The sequence below is a fragment of the Rousettus aegyptiacus genome, unplaced genomic scaffold (genome assembly GCF_014176215.1).
Source record: "Rousettus aegyptiacus isolate mRouAeg1 unplaced genomic scaffold, mRouAeg1.p scaffold_m13_p_3, whole genome shotgun sequence".
Classification (NCBI taxonomy): Eukaryota; Metazoa; Chordata; class Mammalia; order Chiroptera; family Pteropodidae; genus Rousettus; species Rousettus aegyptiacus.
Window position 1 is genome coordinate 144,081,819 of NW_023416306.1, and position 20,946 is coordinate 144,102,764.

The 20,946-nt window shown below is 36.7% G+C and overlaps 1 protein-coding gene across 3 annotated transcripts in view; it reads left to right on the forward strand.

Moving 5' to 3' along the window:
• Positions 1-19,165, forward strand: part of SYT16 (synaptotagmin 16) — a 203,940-nt gene extending 184,775 nt beyond the window's left edge. For all 3 annotated transcript variants that reach the window (XM_036239028.1, XM_036239027.1, XM_016141798.2), the window contains 2 exons: positions 782-971; positions 11,439-19,165. In XM_036239028.1, coding sequence (XP_036094921.1) covers positions 782-971; positions 11,439-11,752 — 504 coding nt within the window. In that variant the 3' untranslated portion in view covers positions 11,753-19,165. The remainder of the gene's footprint in view (positions 1-781; positions 972-11,438) is intronic.
• Positions 19,166-20,946: the final 1,781 nt, after the last annotated feature.

Consider the following 20,946-nt stretch of genomic DNA (forward strand, 5'->3'; position numbering starts at 1 on the left):
CCCAGGAGGCTGGCTGCTTTGCCCCTCAGGGTTGATTCTCATGCCCCCGAGGCATGAAGGCGAGTGCTTTGGAGAAGTATGCATGGGAATAAATGTAACAGAAAATACAACTCTCCCCTGGGTTCACCTGCTGCCCGCTGGGTGTCTGAGATCCACAGCCCATGTGTCAGCTTCCTTATCAAACCGTGGTAAAAGTGCACATTTTCAATACAATTGATTTCCTTTGGAGTAAAAATGTAGCCTCTGTCATTTTAAGAAGCAGCTCTAGGGGCCAAATATTCTATGTGGTTGTAGATGTCTAGTGGTCATTTCTCTTCTAGGGAAGACAAAATGTCCCCTGTATTGCCATATTCATCAAGAAGCTGCAGAAAACAGAAACAGAACTCATGCATGGAGAAAATGGGTTCCACAGAAACCTTCAAGCACAAATTACACAGGAGGGAATTGGGGTCTATATTAAATGTATTATTAGCTCTCCATGTTTCTTAGAGGGTTTGATTTACACTAGTAATAACACCTTTGTTCGTTTCGTCTTTAGAGAGGAAATATTGAATGGAGACAGCTCTTGAAACAAAGATGTCAGCTAATAATGCAGGGGCTCTCATCCATGACTGCACTGCGCTCCCCAGGCCCATTATCATTCACGCCGAGTGCTCCCTTCCTTAGTAATCTTTGGCAGCAGTTGAGATCGGGCCACAATTTCACCAAACATAATATCGGCTTTCTGTAAGAGAGCAGTGCAGCCTGGGCCAATGGATTCTTTGTTTCTCTTCCTCTCCAGAGTGCAGAGTCTCCGCTCAGCCCATCTGCCGTTTCTCACAGCGATAGTGCTTCATCCACGCAGTCGCTGTCTCATGGAGGGGCGCCAGAGCTGCTGGTGGGGCTGTCCTACAATGCCACAACGGGGCGATTATCTGTGGAAATGATTAAAGGCAGCCATTTCCGAAACCTCGCTGTTAGCAGAGCGCCTGGTAAGTGCATGTCTGTTCCCCTAGCTCTGCTCCTGCCAGGGGCACGTAGGAAGCTGTGTCTGCTTTCATCTTAATTCTTTCTCTTTTATAATAAAAGTAATCTTGGTATGGCTTAGATGAGTTTTTACAAAGGGATACCTCTGGATTTTTTAATTGCCTTTCTATTTAATTAGATTGGAGGCTTCTTCAATGTCTGGATATATCTTAACATGAAATAGGCTGACCTCTATGTGTACACTGTTTAAGGGAAAAGAATGCTCTCTTTCCAGCAACATAATGAGTATGGGCAATTAAAATCTGCTAATAGGTCCCAGGCCCTCAAAGCCTTTAAAGAGGAAGAACTCAGGCATTGGAGTGAGGCAGGTCTGGGATCAAAGTTTAGCTCTACCTGCTTACCCACTAACTTTGCTCTGATTTTTTGTAATATACCTCTTTTTTTTTTCTGAATCTCAGTAGACTCATCTGGAACAAAGGAATATTAACACTACCTTCCTTATGGGGTTGTTTTGGGGCAAGATTAAATGATTTCTGTAGAGCATTTAGCATAGGGCTGAACACATAGCGCGCATACTAGAAATGTTAGTGGTTTTGGTATTGATGGAGGAGGAGGCGGAAGAGGAAGATTCAGGGCAATACAGGACCGACTCGCCACTTCTGAGATCACCACCGGAAAGAGGGGCTCAAGACATACTTCAATGGCTGTGGTCCAGGGTTCAGGAAGCCAGAATAGGAAGCAGCTGCTGCCAGCTGTCTCTCAGTACCCAAGAATTTGGACATGGAACACTGAAATGGTGCTGCTAAGAAATGAGCTCACCCTTCATGATCTCGCTTGTCAGCAAAAAACCGCTTAAACGGGGGTAGGAAGATGGTTTTTGCTTCTGTCCTGCCTTCTGGATGTCGTATAAGTACATCTGATCAGAGGAACCTAATTTATTCTAGAATTCTAGCTGCAAGAGAGTCTGAAAATGTTGTGGAATTTCTAGTCTTTGAGTATAGCAAGGTAAACTAGAAGGGAGGAGAGTAGAGGACATGTGAGTCTGTCCCCCATAGGCACCAAAGCCTCACTGAAATGAGGATGAAATCAGTAAGAACATGGTAAGCAAGAGTCAATGGACTCTGGACTCACATGTCACCATCAGGTGAAGAGCCAGTAGAGCTGGTAGAAGGTCAGCTTGTACAACCAAACCTGGTCTCTTACTCTTTTTAGCTTTTAACTGTATTGGATCCCATAAAATCTCTGTTCAGTGATATCTTGTTAGCCAATCTATATTAAAGCCATTAGAGCAAGTTTTTAAGGAAAGCCCAGCACTCTGGATGACAGAATAGACAGGTGCATAAGCCATATTCTGTGTCGAGGCTCAGAGCCAGGTCAGAGCTATTTAAAATGCATAATGGGTGTTATTAATTGCACAGGTAGTCTCTTTGCTAGATACAGCTTTGTTTTTTAAAATAGCTCTGGATTTCTGAAAGATCTGGGTTTACAACTTGTCCTTCTTCAGAGCTTTTACCAGTCTCTTTCCCTGTTCTCCTGGGATTTGGTGAGATCTGAGCAATTTGAGAGAAGAACATGGTGGAGCTGTTAATGATGGGGAGACAGATCACACATTTATGGCCCATAAAGTGCATGCTGGGAAGCTTTAATTTGTATGCTGGATGGTGCCAGGCAATGTAGGGGAGAAGCATAGTATGGTGGCTAAGAAAGCATCACCTGGAGGTCAGCAAACTAAAGTGTGAATTCAGGCTCTGCCACTTAGTAGCTGTAAGTTACTAAACTTTCAGAATCTCAGTTTCCTTATTTATAAAATGAGGTCATAATAATATATACTTTCCAAGTAGGGTTACTACCTGTAAAGCTGTGATGTTGAGGATGATACTATTGTACTTTCATACATTTCTATATGGAAGAAAATATGCCAAAGGGAACATTCTTGTGACAAAAGTTTAAATGGAATAGGAAGAAAAAGGCACAAGTCCTAATTTGGAAATTGATTTTATTCCAGAAGTTTAAGTCAGTTTGACATTTACATAATTTTTTGTAGACATAGTGTTGCTATTTAATTTAAAATATACCTGATATGTTATATGTATCTTTGCAACCAAAGTAATAGAAGACAGTGTTGCTGTGATGCTATTAATTAAAACAGAAACCCAATAGTGAACACAAAAGTTTTTTGTTTATGTAGAATGGTGGTACTTGAGGAAAAGCTAGCTTAATTAAGAGGAGTTGAGACAGTAGAAGGTTCCTTTGTGGAGATTCTGAAAGAGACCTCTTGGTGCTTTCAAGGGCTTTAGAATTTGGTGGCATTGGTTCTTCATCATGTCTCACTTCATGATACCACTAACACTGCTTTGGCAGTCATCAGGCAAGCTTAGGATACATTTATAGTTCCCATATGGAAGAGAACAAGAGAGAGAAAGGATGAGGAACAAGAGTTTTATGAGGTAACTGAGCGGAGTTGGAGGAAAGAGGGGGAGAAGGAGAGAGGAAGCAAAAGCAAATGGGGAGATAAAAGGGATCGACAATGGGAGATGGCAGAGGAATCCTGCCAAGTGCACTGGTCTCCAGGGTGGAGGTAGAGGGTGGGCAGGAGGTGGGACCAAAGCCCTATTAGAGTCCACCATGAAGGAGGTGCCTGCCAGCGTATAAACATGTGTAGGAACGTGTGTGCGAGGGTTACAAATACTGTGCTTGGGACTTTTGGCACAGATGTGGTTACCTCCTCTGTAAAGAGGGAATGTCAGTCCTACCTTACAGGGCATTTATGATAATGTGAAGAATGGTTCTTAGGGAAGCATGAAGTAAAATAGGCTGAGAGCCTGAGTGTAGATAGATGCATAGATATATGAATAAGCAAACTGTCTTCGCTCATGCTGCTATAACAAAAATACCATATAGACTGGGTGGCTTAAACAACAGAAACTTATTTCTCACAAATCAGGGTTCCAGCTGATATGGTTCCTAGTAAAAATCGTCGTCCTGGCTTGTTGATATCTTCTTGATACGTCCTCACATGATGAGAGCAAGAAATCATCTCTCATGTCTCTTATCAGGGCACTAATCCCATTTATGAGGGTCCCACCCTCATGACCTAATCACCTCCCAAAGGCCCCACATACCATCACACTTCCAAATACCATCACACTAGGGATTAGGTCTTCAACATATGAATTTGGGGAGGATATGTACATTTTAGGCCATAGCACAAATGGAGCAACATATAACGGTTGAAGAATCTAGGTGATGGTTATATGGGTGACCACCATACAATTATTTCAAGTTTTCAGTGCATTTGAAACTTTTAGTTAGTTATAAAATACTTGGCAGAAAAAAAGTGGTATGGAATAGTTCAGCTGCATCAGGAGGATAAAAATAAAACAAGAGTCTTCGCCATAGATAGGGGTTTCTGTGGTTGGCATTACATTGTTTTTTATTATGATGACATCTGAAGGTCCAACCCTCTTCCCCTGACCCAACCTTGGACAGGGTGGACAGGTTACCAAGCAGCTGTACCTGAGGACATCTTTTGTAGTATCCTCCATAGACCATGTTCATACCAAGAAAAAGTATATGTGGCTGGAAATTTTTCATTTCTAACTTTAATCTTTTCTCTACTCATCTAATGCATAGATGACAGATCAGAGATAGATATAGATTTTTATATCTATATCTACATATCATTTAGTACATGTAGTCAGTGTTTATAAATATTGTGACGAATGCCGTTAAGATAATATAGGCTAATCTACAGATATGGTGGCAAGGGCTAGTAGTACATGGTGGATGGTCCAGATTAAAAAGCAGCTTACAGTGTCTGGTAGGCATCTGAAATACTGGCATGCATTTACAGATGCTTTTGAAAAAGTTACCATTGAGAATTAGAAACATTTGATTATCTTTTGAATTTGGCTTCGTGGGAAAGCAGTTCACTAACAGTTTAGCAGCTCTGTTCTGTGCTTTTCCTGGGCCTGCCACCAATCACTGCATGGTCTTGACATTCGATTTAACCTCTCTGAATTTCATTTCCTTCCCTATTAAATGAGGTTAACAAGCTAATGTTACCGATACAAGTGCTACGTTTTTTTTTTTTAAATGTTAGCTATTCTGTTGGCAGGTTCTCGTTCTCCATCTCCATCTTTACTATGTCTCCTTCTACAATGTGTTACTGAATTGTGTGTATATGTGTATATATACACATATAATGGTTCTTGTCAAAAACTATCATTAAGCTGTCCCCACCAGTTAAAAACAACAAGTTCCCCAGCCTCTCAGCATGTGCTTGATTAGCCACATGTGATAATTACATCCCAAATGATAATACTTACAGCAGCAGCATATTAACTTTGTTAGGCACTCACAATAGCAGAGAGCAGAGGAAATAAAAATAAGACAAATCAAGCTGTTTAGTGTGAAGAACAAGTAGGATGTAGGGCGTACACTCTACAAATAAAGTCAGGGAAAGAGGGACTAAAAAAAGATGGGGGCATACCACCTTACTTTAAAATCCTGGTCCAGTTTTCAGTTAAATATAATGAGTATTAATAGCCACTATGTGCTCAGAATTATGACTAATTTGCACGAAGATTTGCATGCGACTTATTGAGTACATATGTGGTATTCCTTTACTTAATCAAATCATTTAATTCTTACAACCATATCCAAATTAGAAAATTCAGAAAGCAACCAGAAAATATAGTTACCATGGCACATGAATTATATCTCAGTAAAGCTGTTTTTTGTTTTTGGAAAAAAAAAAAAAAACTAAGAAGAAAAAAATAACAGCAATGACAATAACAACAACAACAACAAAAAAACCAAGAAAAATGTTCCATTACCTTCAGTAAGACAGAGAACAGAGCTCTCAACAGCAATGATGGAAGTCAGAGACCAAGGGGAGACCATCACCAAAGTCCTGAGGGGAAAGATAGTCTCAACTTAGTATTCTGTTCGAGTGAAGGAAAAGACAAACGAACAAAAACTCTTAGACACAGAAAACACTTTAGTGGTTACCAGATGGAAAGGGGAAGGGGCAGGTCGATAAGGGTAAAGGAGGTCAAAGATATAGTGACAGAAGGAAATTTGTTTGACTTTGGGTGCTGAACACACAATGCAATATACATATAATATATTATTGAATTGTTTACTTGTAACCTATATAATTGTATTAACCAGTGTCACCCCAATAAATTTAATTAAAAAGTAAATAAATAATAAATTAAAAAGTAAAAATTCCCATGAAGTTTGAAAAGTTTGTCACTGAAAAAACTATAAATTTATGTAATTGAACTTGAAAGAAATGATATGCAAGAAGGAATAATGAACAAAAAATGGTGAACATGTAGATAAATGTAAGCATATAAACTGCATACATCAAAACCAGCGACAGTTGGAAAAATGACTACTATTGGGAGTACAACAACAAAGTGGAAAAAAAATTTTAGGCAGAAAAAACATGAAGGGTGGGAAGGGAAGTCGGAGATCAAAGAAGTCTAAGGTTCTTGAGAGGAAGGCAAGGATATTGATTAATTTTAGAAAATATAAATTTAAACCAATAAGATACTTCTTATAAAAAATCAAATATCTAAGACATTAAAGGACAGACATTAATTATGGGAAAAATTATAAAACTTTTTAAAAGACACAAAGGAAAATTAAATAGATGGATATACATAGGTGAAAATATTCCATATCATGAAAATAACAACTTTCCCTAAATCAATCTATGTATCAAGTGCAATCCCAACAGAAGTCTTGATAGTCTTTTAGGCATTTTTTTGCCCTTTTAAAAACATAACTTGATAAAGTGATTCTAAAATTCATAAGAAAGAACCAGTTAAACCAACCAGAGCTTACAACAACTTTTTTTTTTTTTTTAAAAAAAAGATGATATAGGGATTCTCTCTATAGATATCAAGACATAAAATGATAATAATAAATATTATTAGGCTTAGGGAAAGGCACGGAGCCTGGAAACTTGATATCTGACAGACATTTGTATTAGAAATAAGCTGGGATATAACGGACTATTTAATGAGTAATGCTTTACATATGGAAAAATAATTAGACTTCTACCTTACACCACACACAAAGATCACTTTCAGGTGGATTAAAAATAAAATGCGATAAATCAGACAGAGAAAGACAAATAGTATATGATCTCACCTATATGTGAAATCTAAAAAAAAAAAAAAATAGCTACAGAGAACAGATTGCTGCTTGTCAGAGGCAAAGAGTGTGTGTGTGTGTGTGTGTGTGTGTGTGTGTGTGTGTGTGTGTGTGTGTATGTGTGTGTGTGTGAGAGAGAGAGAGAGAGAAATGAGTGAAGGTGGTCAAAAGGTACAAACTCCCAGTTATAAATTCTGGGCATACAATGTACAGTGACTATAATTAAGAATACTGTATTGTATGTTTGAAAGGTGCTAAGAGAATAGATCGTAAAAGTTCTCATCACGATAAAAATAATTTGTAACTATGTTGTGATGGATGATAACTAAACTGATTGTGATGATCATTTTGTAATATATACATATGTCAAATTATTATGTTGTACATTTAAAACTAATACAATATTATATGTCAATTATATCTCAAAAAGAAGATTGAATGTGAAAAGCACATTCCTAAGGTTGTAGGAAAAAATATGGGCAACTGTTGAGTTTGAGTAGGATTTCTTAATTTTATTTGAAAATCGTCAACTGAAAAGGAAAACATTGATTAATCTGATTCCACAGAAATTTAAAACATTTATACTACAAAAGTCAAAATAAACAAAGCAAAAGGATAAGCCACAAGTAGGGAGAAGATATGAGCAGAAAATATAATAAAGATTCTGTATCTAAAATTTATAAAGAGCCAGTAATCTACTCTCAGGTATGTAATAGAGAAATTCTCAAATATGAGTACAATGTAAAAGGTAGAAAGTGTTCACTGAAATATTTTTAATTCTTAGTTATTATAAACAACTGAGATAGTCCATTCAGTAAGATAGTGGGTAAGTGATACTCAGTTTACTAAACACTGGAACATAATATAGCAGTTAAAATAAATGAATTACAGGTCTCCATTATCAATAGAGATAATATAAAATATTCAATGTCAAATACAAAAAAAGTAAGTTTTGAGAAGACATACACAAAAATGGTAATATTTTTTAATGTGCAAAATACTCTTAAATATATTTTGGATACCTTTAGTTACATCTACTTATATAGTAAAAGCCTAAAGGCATACATGAAAATGAACTCCAAACTCAGGATAGTGGTTATCTTTAATGCGAGAAGTTAACAGGATCAAGGAGAGATACTTGAGGATTCTCAATTATAATGTTTTATTTCCTAAAAATCAAACAAAAAGCAAAAGATCAGTAGTAGGTATAACAAGTGCTCGATATCACAAGTCTGTGTGGTACACATTTGGGCATGTATAGTATTCTCTATTCTCTTATGTATGTTTAAAATATTCTCGAATTATTAGTAACTTGAAGGGGAGGTTCAATGATCAAATTCCCTCCCCCAGAGAATCATGGTTCCTTCCATCCCACACACCCCAAGGCTGAGTTTGTAGTACAATTGGTAGAGAGCATCATGAGGCAAATGGGCAAGCTGTACAGCTAACCACTGTGGTATCAATGTTGTCTCTTTGGAAAAATGACTTCTGAGTTCCAAATGACATGGTTTCTGAGACATCATCAGAAGATAAAATATTGTTTGGTGTTGTTTTGTAACAGATATTATCAGTTCCAAAAATTCAAACAGCTCAGTTAAGTTGTAGATTTACTGGACCTTTTCTCTATCCACTTGGACTGAAAAAGTCAAATAAGCTTATCAGAATAATAAGTCACTGAACCCAAAAATATCCCAGCAATGCTTTCTACTATTCTGCACAGTAGAATTTCCTGAGCCTCTATTTTTCATGTTAAAAAACAAGTACATTATTACTGCTGATAAAGATTCCCTTTTGAGCTAGAAAATCAGCAACATTTCCTTCTTTTGGTCAGGTGTCCTCAAGATTAGATTGTTCATAAATTTATTATTTTCTCTTTTTGTCACTTAATGATTCAGCTTCAGTGGTGGAGGTTTGGTAGTAAGTGGACTTCCTCATAATTGGAAAACAATCTTAGGACAGGATAAAGCTTGAAGTTGCTCTTTTTGTGCAACGAGCAGGTCTTTGTACAATTAACTCAATTCCCACTGCCATAACTGGCAGCCGAACTGTCAGAGCAGTTTGGTGACTGGAATGAACTTTTCCTACAGGAATCATGTAGCTGTACAGCTGCGGAAACGCAAATTCACTCCCCCGTTGTCGGTTTTCTGACAGCTTTCTCTGCAGAGCAGTTTGAAAGAGTGGAGAAACCTGTTTCTGAGACAGAGAAGTGTTTTCCCACCTGAAGTGTAATTTCACACCTTGTGTTTCTCAGCAGATAAGTGCATAAAATAACACATCAAACCGGAATAGAAAAAGATCAACATAGAAAGAAAACTGCAGGTTGTAATTTGTTTCCTATCTTACAATGCTCTTGTAGAGAACAGTAAATTACAGAGATCTGAGTTTACACTTTTAAAAAGTTGACTGGTTGTTAGATGGGAAAATGAGCAGTGAACGCTAATCAGCTTTCAGCCTGCATTGAATAGAATGTACAGAATGATACAATTGTGGAAACACCTGAACATTTAGATTTAAAAAAAAAAATAGAACACACATAGGTTAGCGGTAAAATTTGTAGTTAAGAAAAAAATTCAAAAAATCGATTTTTTTTTGTTCCATATATATCATTAAAAACATGATGCTAATAAAAATATAATTGTCTTAGGAGGTAATGTTTTTTTGTAATGACTCATTTGGGAATTTTAGGGAAAAAGGTAGTCTATGTCAGTAATTTGGATATTTTTTTCTTTTCTGTGAATGACTAAAAATACTATGCTAGCCACCATTTTATAGCATTCTAATATGAGTTATAAAACGAGAGGTTTGGCCTCATTTTGTCGATTGGAAAACTTGATACAAAAAGAGAAAAGAAAGTTGAGCCTCCTGACTAGTCATGAACAATCATTACAAAATATTTAATATTTATTGAATGTTTATTACATGTTAGACCCTGGAACAGGCATTGGGGTATTACAGTAAACAAGGCAATCCCTCTTTCTACCATTGGTGAACTGACAGTCTTGCAGACACGTAAACAGGCAGTGATAATATTGGGTGATAAAGTGCTAAGATAGGCTATCGTTTGATTTTGATGAAGCCCACAAGAGGGTTATCTGAACCAGGCCTGGTGGGGAGGGGAGAGTGGTCAGCAAAGATTCCTAGATGAAGTGAGGTATCAGGGCATGTACAATTTTTGCAGAAGTGAAAGGAAAAGAGAGCACATAGGGTTGGAGGGATGAAGGTAGTTCAATACAGTTGGATTGCAAAGATTAAAGGCACAGTGATACATAAGACTAGAAGATAACAGGGCCTGAGTACATAGCCTATACCAAGAAATTTAGTTTTGTCCTGAGACGAGTGGAAAGTATTAACGGTTTCATTTCTGCTTTTTCCTGAGAGTGACATGACCACATATGCATTTTACAAAGGTCCTTCTGACTATTGGTCAACCCAGTGACTTGGGTCCGGTGAGGAAACATGTAATAATGCAGGCGAGAGATGCTGGTGATCTGAGCTTATGGTGTAGGCTGAGTTCAGTGGCATCGGAGAAGGAAAGAAGTGGGTGGATTTGGGAGCTATTCAGGAGGTAGAACCAATGAAACTTGGTGATTGATTTGCTAGACAAGGGTGTGAGAGCTAGTCTCGTCAAAACTGTAGTCCCGATTTCTGATTTGGATCATTGAGTGGATGATGCTAGCTAGCATTCACAGCGATGGAGAACACTGGAGCAGCAAGTTTTTATAAGCTGGGGAAATGGTGAGTGTGAGATGTGCATGAGACATCTATGAGAAGAAAGGTGGTATTCCACTGGATCTTAAACTTGGGAGAGACGTCGAGGCCAGAGACACAGATTTGGTAGTTGTTATCAGAGCCAGATTTGGCAGTTGTCATTGACTAGATGAGAATATGTAGAGAGTAAGAAGAGACTCTAACTCAGGCATCAAACAGTATTTTCACTATGAAAAATACACATAAAGCGAAATGTATACATTTATCTTGTTACATAAATAGTATGTGGATGAAGAATCGGGCATGTCCACAAACAGCATTGCACATATGCCTATGCATGAATTCACTCCTGTACAGGTAGAGCTGCTAATGACCATCAGCAAGGTGCCTGATAGTGGGCTGCATAAGATGTTACGCATTCAAGGGAATAATCCCTTTCCTTAATTTGTGTAAGGTGCATTAGTCCCACAGCAAGTGGCCTGAGGATGCCAATCAGTATGTTAAAAGGGAAAAAATTGCAGCCCATGTAAATATTACAACTCGACCAGCAAAACAGAAAGTGCTGATATTTTCTCATTTCCATTGTTTTTTCTTAGATACATACGGAAAGCTCTTTCTCCTCAATTCTGTGGGTCAAGAGATGTCCCGCTGCAAGACATCCATTCGACGTGGTCAGCCCAATCCTGTCTATAAGGAGACCTTTGTTTTCCAGGTGGCCCTCTTTCAGCTCTCCGATGTCACACTGATGATTTCCGTTTACAACAGGCGTACTATGAAGCGTAAAGAGATGGTTGGTTGGATTGCTCTGGGCCAGAACAGTAGTGGGGAGGAGGAACAAGACCACTGGGAAGAAATGAAGGATACCAAAGGCCAGCAGGTCTGCAGATGGCACACGTTGCTCGAATCCTAGGTTTGCCAACAGGTGTTTACATGCCTCATCTGCCCAGTTGGCCCTCGTTGCAACTCAGCATAGGCTGGCAGGCTTTTTAAAGACAGGCTTTCAAATGGGGATTGGAATCCACTAACTCCTAGGACATTTTTTGTGTCTCTTGGGGGCGGGGGCGGGCGGTAATCTTTGTGTTTCTCAAAGGTTTGATTTGAATTTAAGTATTGTAATTTTTAAAAATCCTACATAAACAGTCAACTATATGGTAAATGTTGTAGTTGCAAGCAGTGATGATGAGTTAATTTGTGTTAATGGGTTATTGAATTTTGGTTTAGGCTATGAAGCTTCTCCTGCTCTCTCTGTTTGCTTGAAGAGGAACCTGATTGCGAGGGAGCTGTTAAATGTTACTATTTGTAACCACTTATGTGTATGAATCAGAATTCTCTTAATATGGTGCAAAAAACTCCAAAATACAGAAATGAGTCAGACACTGAGGCTCAAAGAATGTAACTGTCCTCCATAGTCCCCTATTTCACATTTTTTCCTCTTTATCAAAAATCCCTCTCATTTATTTACCTAACAAATAAATGTTATAAACTTGCACTTATAAAAACAAATTTGTATTAGTTAAATATCTCTTTTTATCTCACTCATATATTGTGGTTTCCTATGAGGTTTAGTTTAGATAAATCATTTGGAAGCTAAAAAAATACTGTTGAAAGATAATTTGTCTCCTTTTGAATATATAAGATTTCAAACTTGTAACTTTCAAGATTTTTATGCTCTTTTTCTCACTTAATAAATTCTTACAGAATGAGAAGAAAACCAAAAAACCTACTTAAGTCATGAATTTATTAATTTTTCTGAATGTAGTGTTTTTCCTTTTAGATTATACTTTTTCTATATGCAATTATATATTGAGACATATATTTTGACTGTACACCTGCATGTAAACCATATTCTTTTTTATGCAATATTTTCATCATTAGAACACAGTAAATTACAAACAATGGGTCTTTAATAATGTTGATTTGATTGCCTCTTAGAAATGAACATGTTATAATACCTGTGAATGAAAAAATATCTTCAGCTTATATGAGATGACACTACGTTTTTTTCTGGAGTATTTGATGTGCCTATAATTGTCATTTTTCATGGCATTTGCAGCCACATCTATTAGTCACTACTTGCATTCTGGGCACGTGCCTTTCAGAACAGTGATGTATGGTTATAAGCATGAAATTTTACTTCTGACTGACTTTTATATACTTGTGCAGTGCATGCTTGCTTATTTTTTTCTTAGATCTGAACCCTTAATCTCAATTACTGTAAATTGGCAGTAATAAAAAAAGGGGAGAAGGAATGTGTGTACATGTAACACTGTGCCCAATATGTAGCTCTTCTGAGCAATTGCTCAGTCACTTATTTTTAGCTTTTATGCTTCATTGTTGACTTTTTGCTGTCTGTGGGAAGAGAGATAGCTAGTGATGGATGTATACAGTTAAAAACACATATCTCCTCCTCAGCTCTACATTTTGACAGATTGTAAATGTAGGCTGTAACACTTGAAGAACATATTTATTCCTTACAGCCTGTAATGGTTATCCTGACAAGGGCACGGGATAACCTTACTATGATTTCAAGTTACAACTTTTGAAAGTGATTTCATGTGGAATAATGAGAATTAGCCAAAAAAAAATTAATATCATAATTTCTTTTTAGGCCGTGGGAGTTTCATATATAATGCTTCACAGTTATTGAGAATAAGTAATAAAACGTGCTCCTTTGGGTTTTTGCCCTATCTTTCTCTGGAAGACCTCAAAGTGCTTTTCCAACATTGTATCCATTAACTGCTGAGTGGTCTTTGCAGTGTGGCTGTGTCATGGAGTAGAACTGAGTGCAATTGATTAAGTAGCTGCACAAAGAATTGGCTTTTCACATCCCTTACTCTCTATGCGCTTGTGTTAAAAGGGAAGTAGAGCAGCCTTGTTATGCTTTCCTTTATGCAGTCACATAAAAGCAGCATTCACTTTAAAATTTACATTTGAAAAAATCTGCATATATTGTACAGACAGTCCTAGATTTCTCCTCCGTCATATTTTCCTGCTTTATATTTGGCTGCATCTTTATCTCAGGGTGCCCAATAATCACCTCTACTTCTTTTTCTGCTGCCTTGACCCACCCATTTTCTGCTGGTGTACTGAAGATATCTTTGTGTGTTTGATATGCTTCCCAACAGTCTGCTTATGACACAGTTACAGGAATATGCGGCATTTTAAGGAAAGGGATGCCCGAAAAGCATTTTTTTTATTTTTATAATTTTACTATGTTGGTGCTACTCACCATGTAGGCTGTATGTTCATCTTGAATATATAGTAACATTTACCCTAAAGCTGATTGTATAAATATAAAATGCTAATGACAAGATACATTAAAATATGAGGCTGAATTTTTTTTACGTTGATTTGAAATTTTGGTTTAGTAAGATCTTTTGATTTTTGTGCACTTCAACTTCCTTATCATCTTGGCAAAGTCTAGACACAATACGTTTAACATGTTTTTCACTCGAGCTTTTACGTCCACATTTGCTTTTCAAAAGAGTTATGAAAGATAATTAGTTGGTTCTGCAGTAAAAAAAAAAGCTGCTTTTATGTATTTTACCTGGCTCATAATTAATATCTCATAGGGACATTTGAAATTGAGGAAGCACCAGCGTTTACTGCATGAGTAGTTCTCTCCATGATTTTTCCTGAAGAGGTGCTTCTTAAATAATTTTGTCGAGAGTAAATGATGCACGAGGTTTATGGAAATTGGCTTTATAGTGTGCCTTCTTTCAGGGCATGAATTTACACTGAATCATGAAGTGCTGGTTTCACCCATCACGGTGGTGGCTCTTGTACTCCCTGCTGCGCCTCTGACTATTGTTGAATTTTTAAATGGGTCATTCACCAGGCAGCTGAACACCTGCTCTCACTTTCTCTCCTTCATTGGCTCCCAGTGGGATGTGCAGTTGCTTTGGACCGTGTTTTTTGCTGATGTCGCCTAACTTTGAGGGGAGGGCTTGCCTTTCTAACAGGAGATGTACTTTAAACACCTTTAGATATATCATACTCAGCATTTTACCTGCACAAAGTTTGAGGGAAAAAGAGAGCATGCTGCTGCATTGACATGTACTTCAGGCATTCTTCACTCTGCTTTCAAAGGCAATAACTGATTGACCTCAAATGTTGATATTCTCTGTAGTACTGGGTGCTACAAGGGGGCTTGCACACCGTCTTACAAATCGTTGACACCTCTCGGTCAGTAACTGTGTTTTACATCCTAGCTGTACTAGATGGTCTTATGTGAGAATCAAACTCTTTTCTTTTCAACTAAAGCATTATTTAAGTTGAAATTACCATCAGGTTAAGTGAAAGTCCTTCTCTGATAGCTAATGAATTGATTAAATTGATGGTTCAGTGTGGACATTGAATTGTGAATTTCCCCAAATCTTGGCTAGTCTTTTGCAGCAGTGAGTATAGTACATTAAGATCAGATAAGTGAGTAAGACAGGACTATTTGTAGATGATATATAGCTAAAAGGAGGTATATTCTGTAATGATAAAGAAACAGGTTTAGAAAACACATGTGGGATCATTTCCTCTTACCTTTAAGGAAACAGTGGACAGAGAACGTTTTATTCTATTTGATCTACAACAAAACAAATGCACAAGTATTTTTATTGTCTTAAAAAATTATTCATTTGTTCCAAAGGAAAAAGCAAAGCAAACTATATTAAAAAAAAATCATATAGCACGTGCACCTCGTCCCCATCAAAAGAGTTGGTAATGAGGGCAATTTGCGTACGTATTTCAACTTTGACCTGAAAAACTAAGAAAAACAGTGTGGCAGACACTATGCTAACATTCTTAAAAGAGACAGCACTGTTTTTTTGGCCTATATTATATATCCATCTTATATTCTTATAGGCAAAATTTTCAATGATCTAATGCAACTGTCAAAACGTATCAAACTGTTTGACTAGAACAGTTCTATTCAGGATCAATTATGTATCAATCATTGTTTCTCTTAAAAGATCTTGATGAAATGAATTCTATCATAGTTGGCACTAACTCATTTTTGGAAAGTTTTAAGAGTGACTTATTGATATAATAGTAAGAGTGTTCAGTTGTTCTTAAGTGTTCAAACCTTGAGTAAAGAGGAGAGTTCCCTGAGAATTTAGAGGAACTTTTGTGAATGTTTGACCCGAAGATGTGATCGGTGACTAACCTTCTCAAGTTCAGTATAACCTGGTGCCATGAGCCAGTCATGTACTACTCGCTGTGGTTTAAAACTAAGCATGATTCTGGAATAAGGAAATGTGAGGCTTTAGTCCCAATATTGCTAAATTGCCAGTCTACTGACTTAAGTTCTAGGCTTCTCATTCAGGAGAAACGTGAAGAAAATGGAGAAGAATCACTTAGCTTGGGGATTTTAGTTAGGAATAATTCAGCATGTAAGGAAATTAAAAGGCTTGGCTGGGATGAGAAGCGTGTGGAGTTATTTCTAGTAATAGTTCTCCAGAATGTAAGGTGTTCTTATCAAGAGGACAACATACTTTTCCTAAGCTTGTGGACAGTCAGAGCTGTCACCTAAATCAAGTCAAGAGCATTGAACTTAGATATAAGAAGAATTAATGAAGGTTTTTCAAATTAACTAAAAATGTGATCATTGAATTTCTTTGTGTCTAGCACCGTGCTCTGTGGCATAGCACAGGACTGAACATCTTTAACATCTTTTTGGTGGGCTGTGGCAACACATGGAAGCATTAGTCATCATAATAAAGCCAGCAGTGCTTACCAACATACGATTGTCCAATTAGTCTAACTATGCACTGTAAAATGTAGAGTACCTGGCTAAGGGTTATTGGAAATAGGTAAAATATACTGACTGAATCTAGGAAGCCTGGGACTTGAAGTGGGCCTTGGTCCTGTTGGAGGAGGAGTCGCCAAGGGAGATCACAGAATCATTTTATTGAGAAGTCTTTTAAAATAGAAACATCTGCATGAGCTGTGGGTTCTGTCTAAAAAACAGGGAGACAGTCTTCATAAAGTTCTATCTAGGTCTAATATTTTATATGTGGTCTCCAAACAGAATCAACAATAACAACGCTCTAGGCCTGCCCTCTTCCCCTTTGGACATTTTTCCACATTGATTTTTCTGAGTATCATACAAGATTTTCTCTGGGGAGTTGGCTGTAGGGCTTTGGGTAGGTGACAGGGAATGCCGGCAGGCTCTGGGTGAGCTTCCTCTCCCATGGGATGTTGACCATTTGTGTTTCCCTTGGGTTACAAATCAGTATCCAAGACACACAAACCAGAATCAGCTATATTTGTAGCCACTGCAGAACTTGTGAAACAGCTTGAGACTTTACAGAACAAACACAGAAGCAGTCATGGAAGTCTGTGGACCTCTTAGAATAAAACCTCCCCTGAATGTTGCTGCCTGCTCTCTGTTGCTCACTGATGCTGCATTAGGTGTTTCCATGGCAGTTTTTACTTCATGTCAATGTTACCTATTCCACTTTGAGGATGTGAGAAGGATGCCTTCTAATTATATCATCATATTTATGCATTATTTTTATTTATTTCCCCCTTAAAGTATCTACTTGCTGGTTTCTATTGTTTTAGTTTATATAAAACTTATTCATTTAGAAGACATTTATTAAGTATATTATCTTCCAGACCCTGGGCTAGGGGTTGGAGAATAGCAGATGAGTAAAATGGTTGAGTTCAACCATCGTTTTTGTTTCTAAATATTACCTTTTTAACAACTGGATCCTGATAAGAACTTCAGGTAAACAAAAGATCTTTTATTATCCTTTAATTTTTGACTTAATGTACTTCTGTAATGATCTCTTCTTCCCTCTTCCCCCATTGAAAAGAAAAGGATTTAAGGAAAGTAGAAGTTATTACTCTGCCTCTAGTTAAGAAATATATTTTTGCCAGTCTATGCTTCCCTTCAAAATAAATGGATATATTTTGCATCTAAAGAAAGCCATGTGGCATTCCAGTCCAGTGATGAAATGAGTTATAGCATAAAACAGAAGTTAGATATTTAGTTTTTTTTATTCTTTTAATTGAATATCGGATGCCTTCGCAAGGCAGTAAGACCCTGGAATGCTAGGTCTGTACAGACAAATGTGACACACTTCTTATAAGTTCTTTTTTAATAGTTGAAAGGCATTTTACTTTTGAAAGAGTGAACTGGAGATAGTAGCTGCCAGTTAAAGGGGTGACAGGGTAAAGAAAGATCTCTGTTACTCCTTTGTGTCTTTTAAAACTTATCTTAGATATTATACACTAAAACATATTGGGCATCCCTATGACTTGGGTAAAGCTCAATGCTGGGAGTGTCCTTACCTTGGCAGATGGACCAATTTTATAACAGGAGACAAAAGAGGAGTTTTTCCAATGGATTTACTGCTTTTAATTCTATTTTTTTTGCTTATAATTTTTAACATCATAAAAACTTAAATATCTACTAAACATGTCTCAATTGTGTAAGTTAAGTCAGAATCTTTAACATTCTAAAAGTTTTTACTGAAAACAATTTTTTTTTATGATGCCTTCTTGATGGCCCATAATAAAAAAGTTTATATCTCTTGTTTGATGAAGACCTTGATGTTTGGGAAAAGATATCAGAAGGCTGCTAATAAAAACTCTGGTAGGTGAGGAACATGTACACTAAAAGAATGATATTTTTGTAAGCTATTCTGTATTACATTTTAGGGTCACATGTCTCTATTAAGAGTTTCTTTGTCAAGTTTCTTATAGTTGGCGCCACACTTCCCTATGACCCATAATAATCTTTATTAATTCACAACTACACCAAATTATAATGCAGTCTTTTATTATGCAACCATATTAATGCAGCTATAAATTAAATTTTATTATGAAATATAAAGTACTTTCCATAACTTAATTTTATTGCAGATTTTAAGTTTGTGAATAAGTTAGAATTTGCATACTTTTTTTGTGGCTGAGACATTTGTGTAATAATGTTTATTGAAATAAGATTTGACCTGTATTTTCAGGAAAAAGCATGACGGTCTTTGTGAACTATGTTTTTTAATTAATAAATTTCATTTCTTGAGCAATTTCAGCTTCATAGCAAAATTGAGTGGAAAGTACAGAGAGTTTCTATATAACCCCTACTCCCATACTCACTTGACCTCCTCTACTACCAACATCCTGCACCAGGATGAACCTACACTGACACATCATCACCCAAAGTCTATATTTTACATTATGTTTCAATTTTGTTGTTTCATGACCCTAAAAATCTTTTGCTGTCTGCCTATTTCTCTCTCCTCTCTAACCCCTCATAACCACTGATCTTTTTACTGTCTCTATAGTTTTGCCTTTTCCAGAATGTCATATGGTTGGAATCATATAGTATGTAGTCTTTTCAGATTGACTTCTTTCATTTAGCATTATGCATTTAAATTTCCTCCATGTCTTTTCATGGTTTAATACCTCATTTTAATGTTGAATAATAATATGCCATTGTTTGGATGTACCAGTTTGTTTATTATCTATTTACTTTTATTTGTAGTTCTAATTGCTCTGGTACATTTTGTTAATGTGTATGTTCTCAAGAAAAATAGATGAATTCATATGACCCATCATATAAAATGTAGCAATTTCCAATTCAGAATCAATTTCACCTATGTGATATTGGGCTTGTTTTACATTTAAGGAAAATATTTGTGAAATAAATCACAATTGCATAATTTATGTTGACCCATCTAAGCTTTTCCCTGCTCCATCGGAATCTGAACAGAGAAAGTTCTGAAGGCTATGAGGATGTGATCCTCAAATTAGCAATTTACAGTGTTTTCTGTTGTTGAGCAAAGATTTAAATACATTGATAAAAAGTGCTAATTACGTTATTACTGTTTCATGATAGAAAACCACCTTCTGTTACTAGTTTGTATGATTTTGTCACTGCTGCCAAGAGAAAGGAAGCTTTGTGATTGTGCCCTGTCTAGTCAGTTGTATAAAGTAACTACAAGTGGTATGTAAGCATCTGGATCATATAGCAGCTCTGAATTCTGGATGGAAGGATGACCCTCGATAATGCACAGGCAGAACAAGCAGGTGGGCAGATGTTACAGTTACAACACTGATAATAAAACCAGGTGAACAGGGAGACCTGATGGATGATCCACATCTGGCAAGCATTTGATATTATTTATGTGTACCAACAGCCCTTGGCTTTGTAGTTGCAGCAACTTGTGGAATCTGGCATTACTGCAGAGGTGAAGTTGTGGTTGTGGAAAAAATATTGGAGTAGATTAAAATTAATGAGGCCTGTGTTCCAGTACCATATCTTTCCCTAATGAGCTCTAAAGTAAATGTCAGGTCACAAGTTCTCCAAGTCTGAATTTTGGCATTTGTCAGGTAGAAATACTAACTCATTTTACTTGTTTTCACCAGCCTGTTGTAAGAATAAGATTCATACATTCCTTCATTAACACAAATGTTCTGAGTCCCCACTGTGTGGTATGACAAGGTAATAGAAAAATACTTTAGAGAATTAAGAGTTTTTGAAGACTGTGGACATTTTATTTGTTTGATTTTAAGGTCATATCAATTCTTTATGCAGATATATAAAAGTAATTGACACTTTTAGATCTCTGCCAATCATTGAGCTATATTCACAGAATGTTAGTAATTTGAAAGTTACAGTTGGAATGGTCTTTAGCCATTCTGCTTTTGAGATGACAAAGTATAAGTTTCTAATTTTTCATTCAGACACTCAGACCACAGAACTAATTGCAAATCCATCTTTTCAGCAAGCTTGCCAATCTTGGAGTCGAATGCAGACTTTTCTTCTTTAGAACAATTTAACTTTGAGTACAGAGAAAGTATTCAATTGAATAGCATTATTTTTTTTTTCATAAAATGAGATTTGGATACGGTATTTGGAAAGATGCTTCCCCCATCAGAAAAGGTCCTTCAATGTACGTTTTTCTTTTGAAGAATCAGTCTTCTCCATTTCTCCCCTCCCAAGTGACTTTCCTTATGCACATAATCATTTTCTTGCTAAATACCATTTATTATCTCCCAGAAAAAAGTAAAGGTTAAAAAATTATTTTCAAGGTACATCCAAGATTTTATAGCAATATTTTGTGTTCACAGTGCAAGTAGATCTGACTCGGGTTTTTTTTTTCT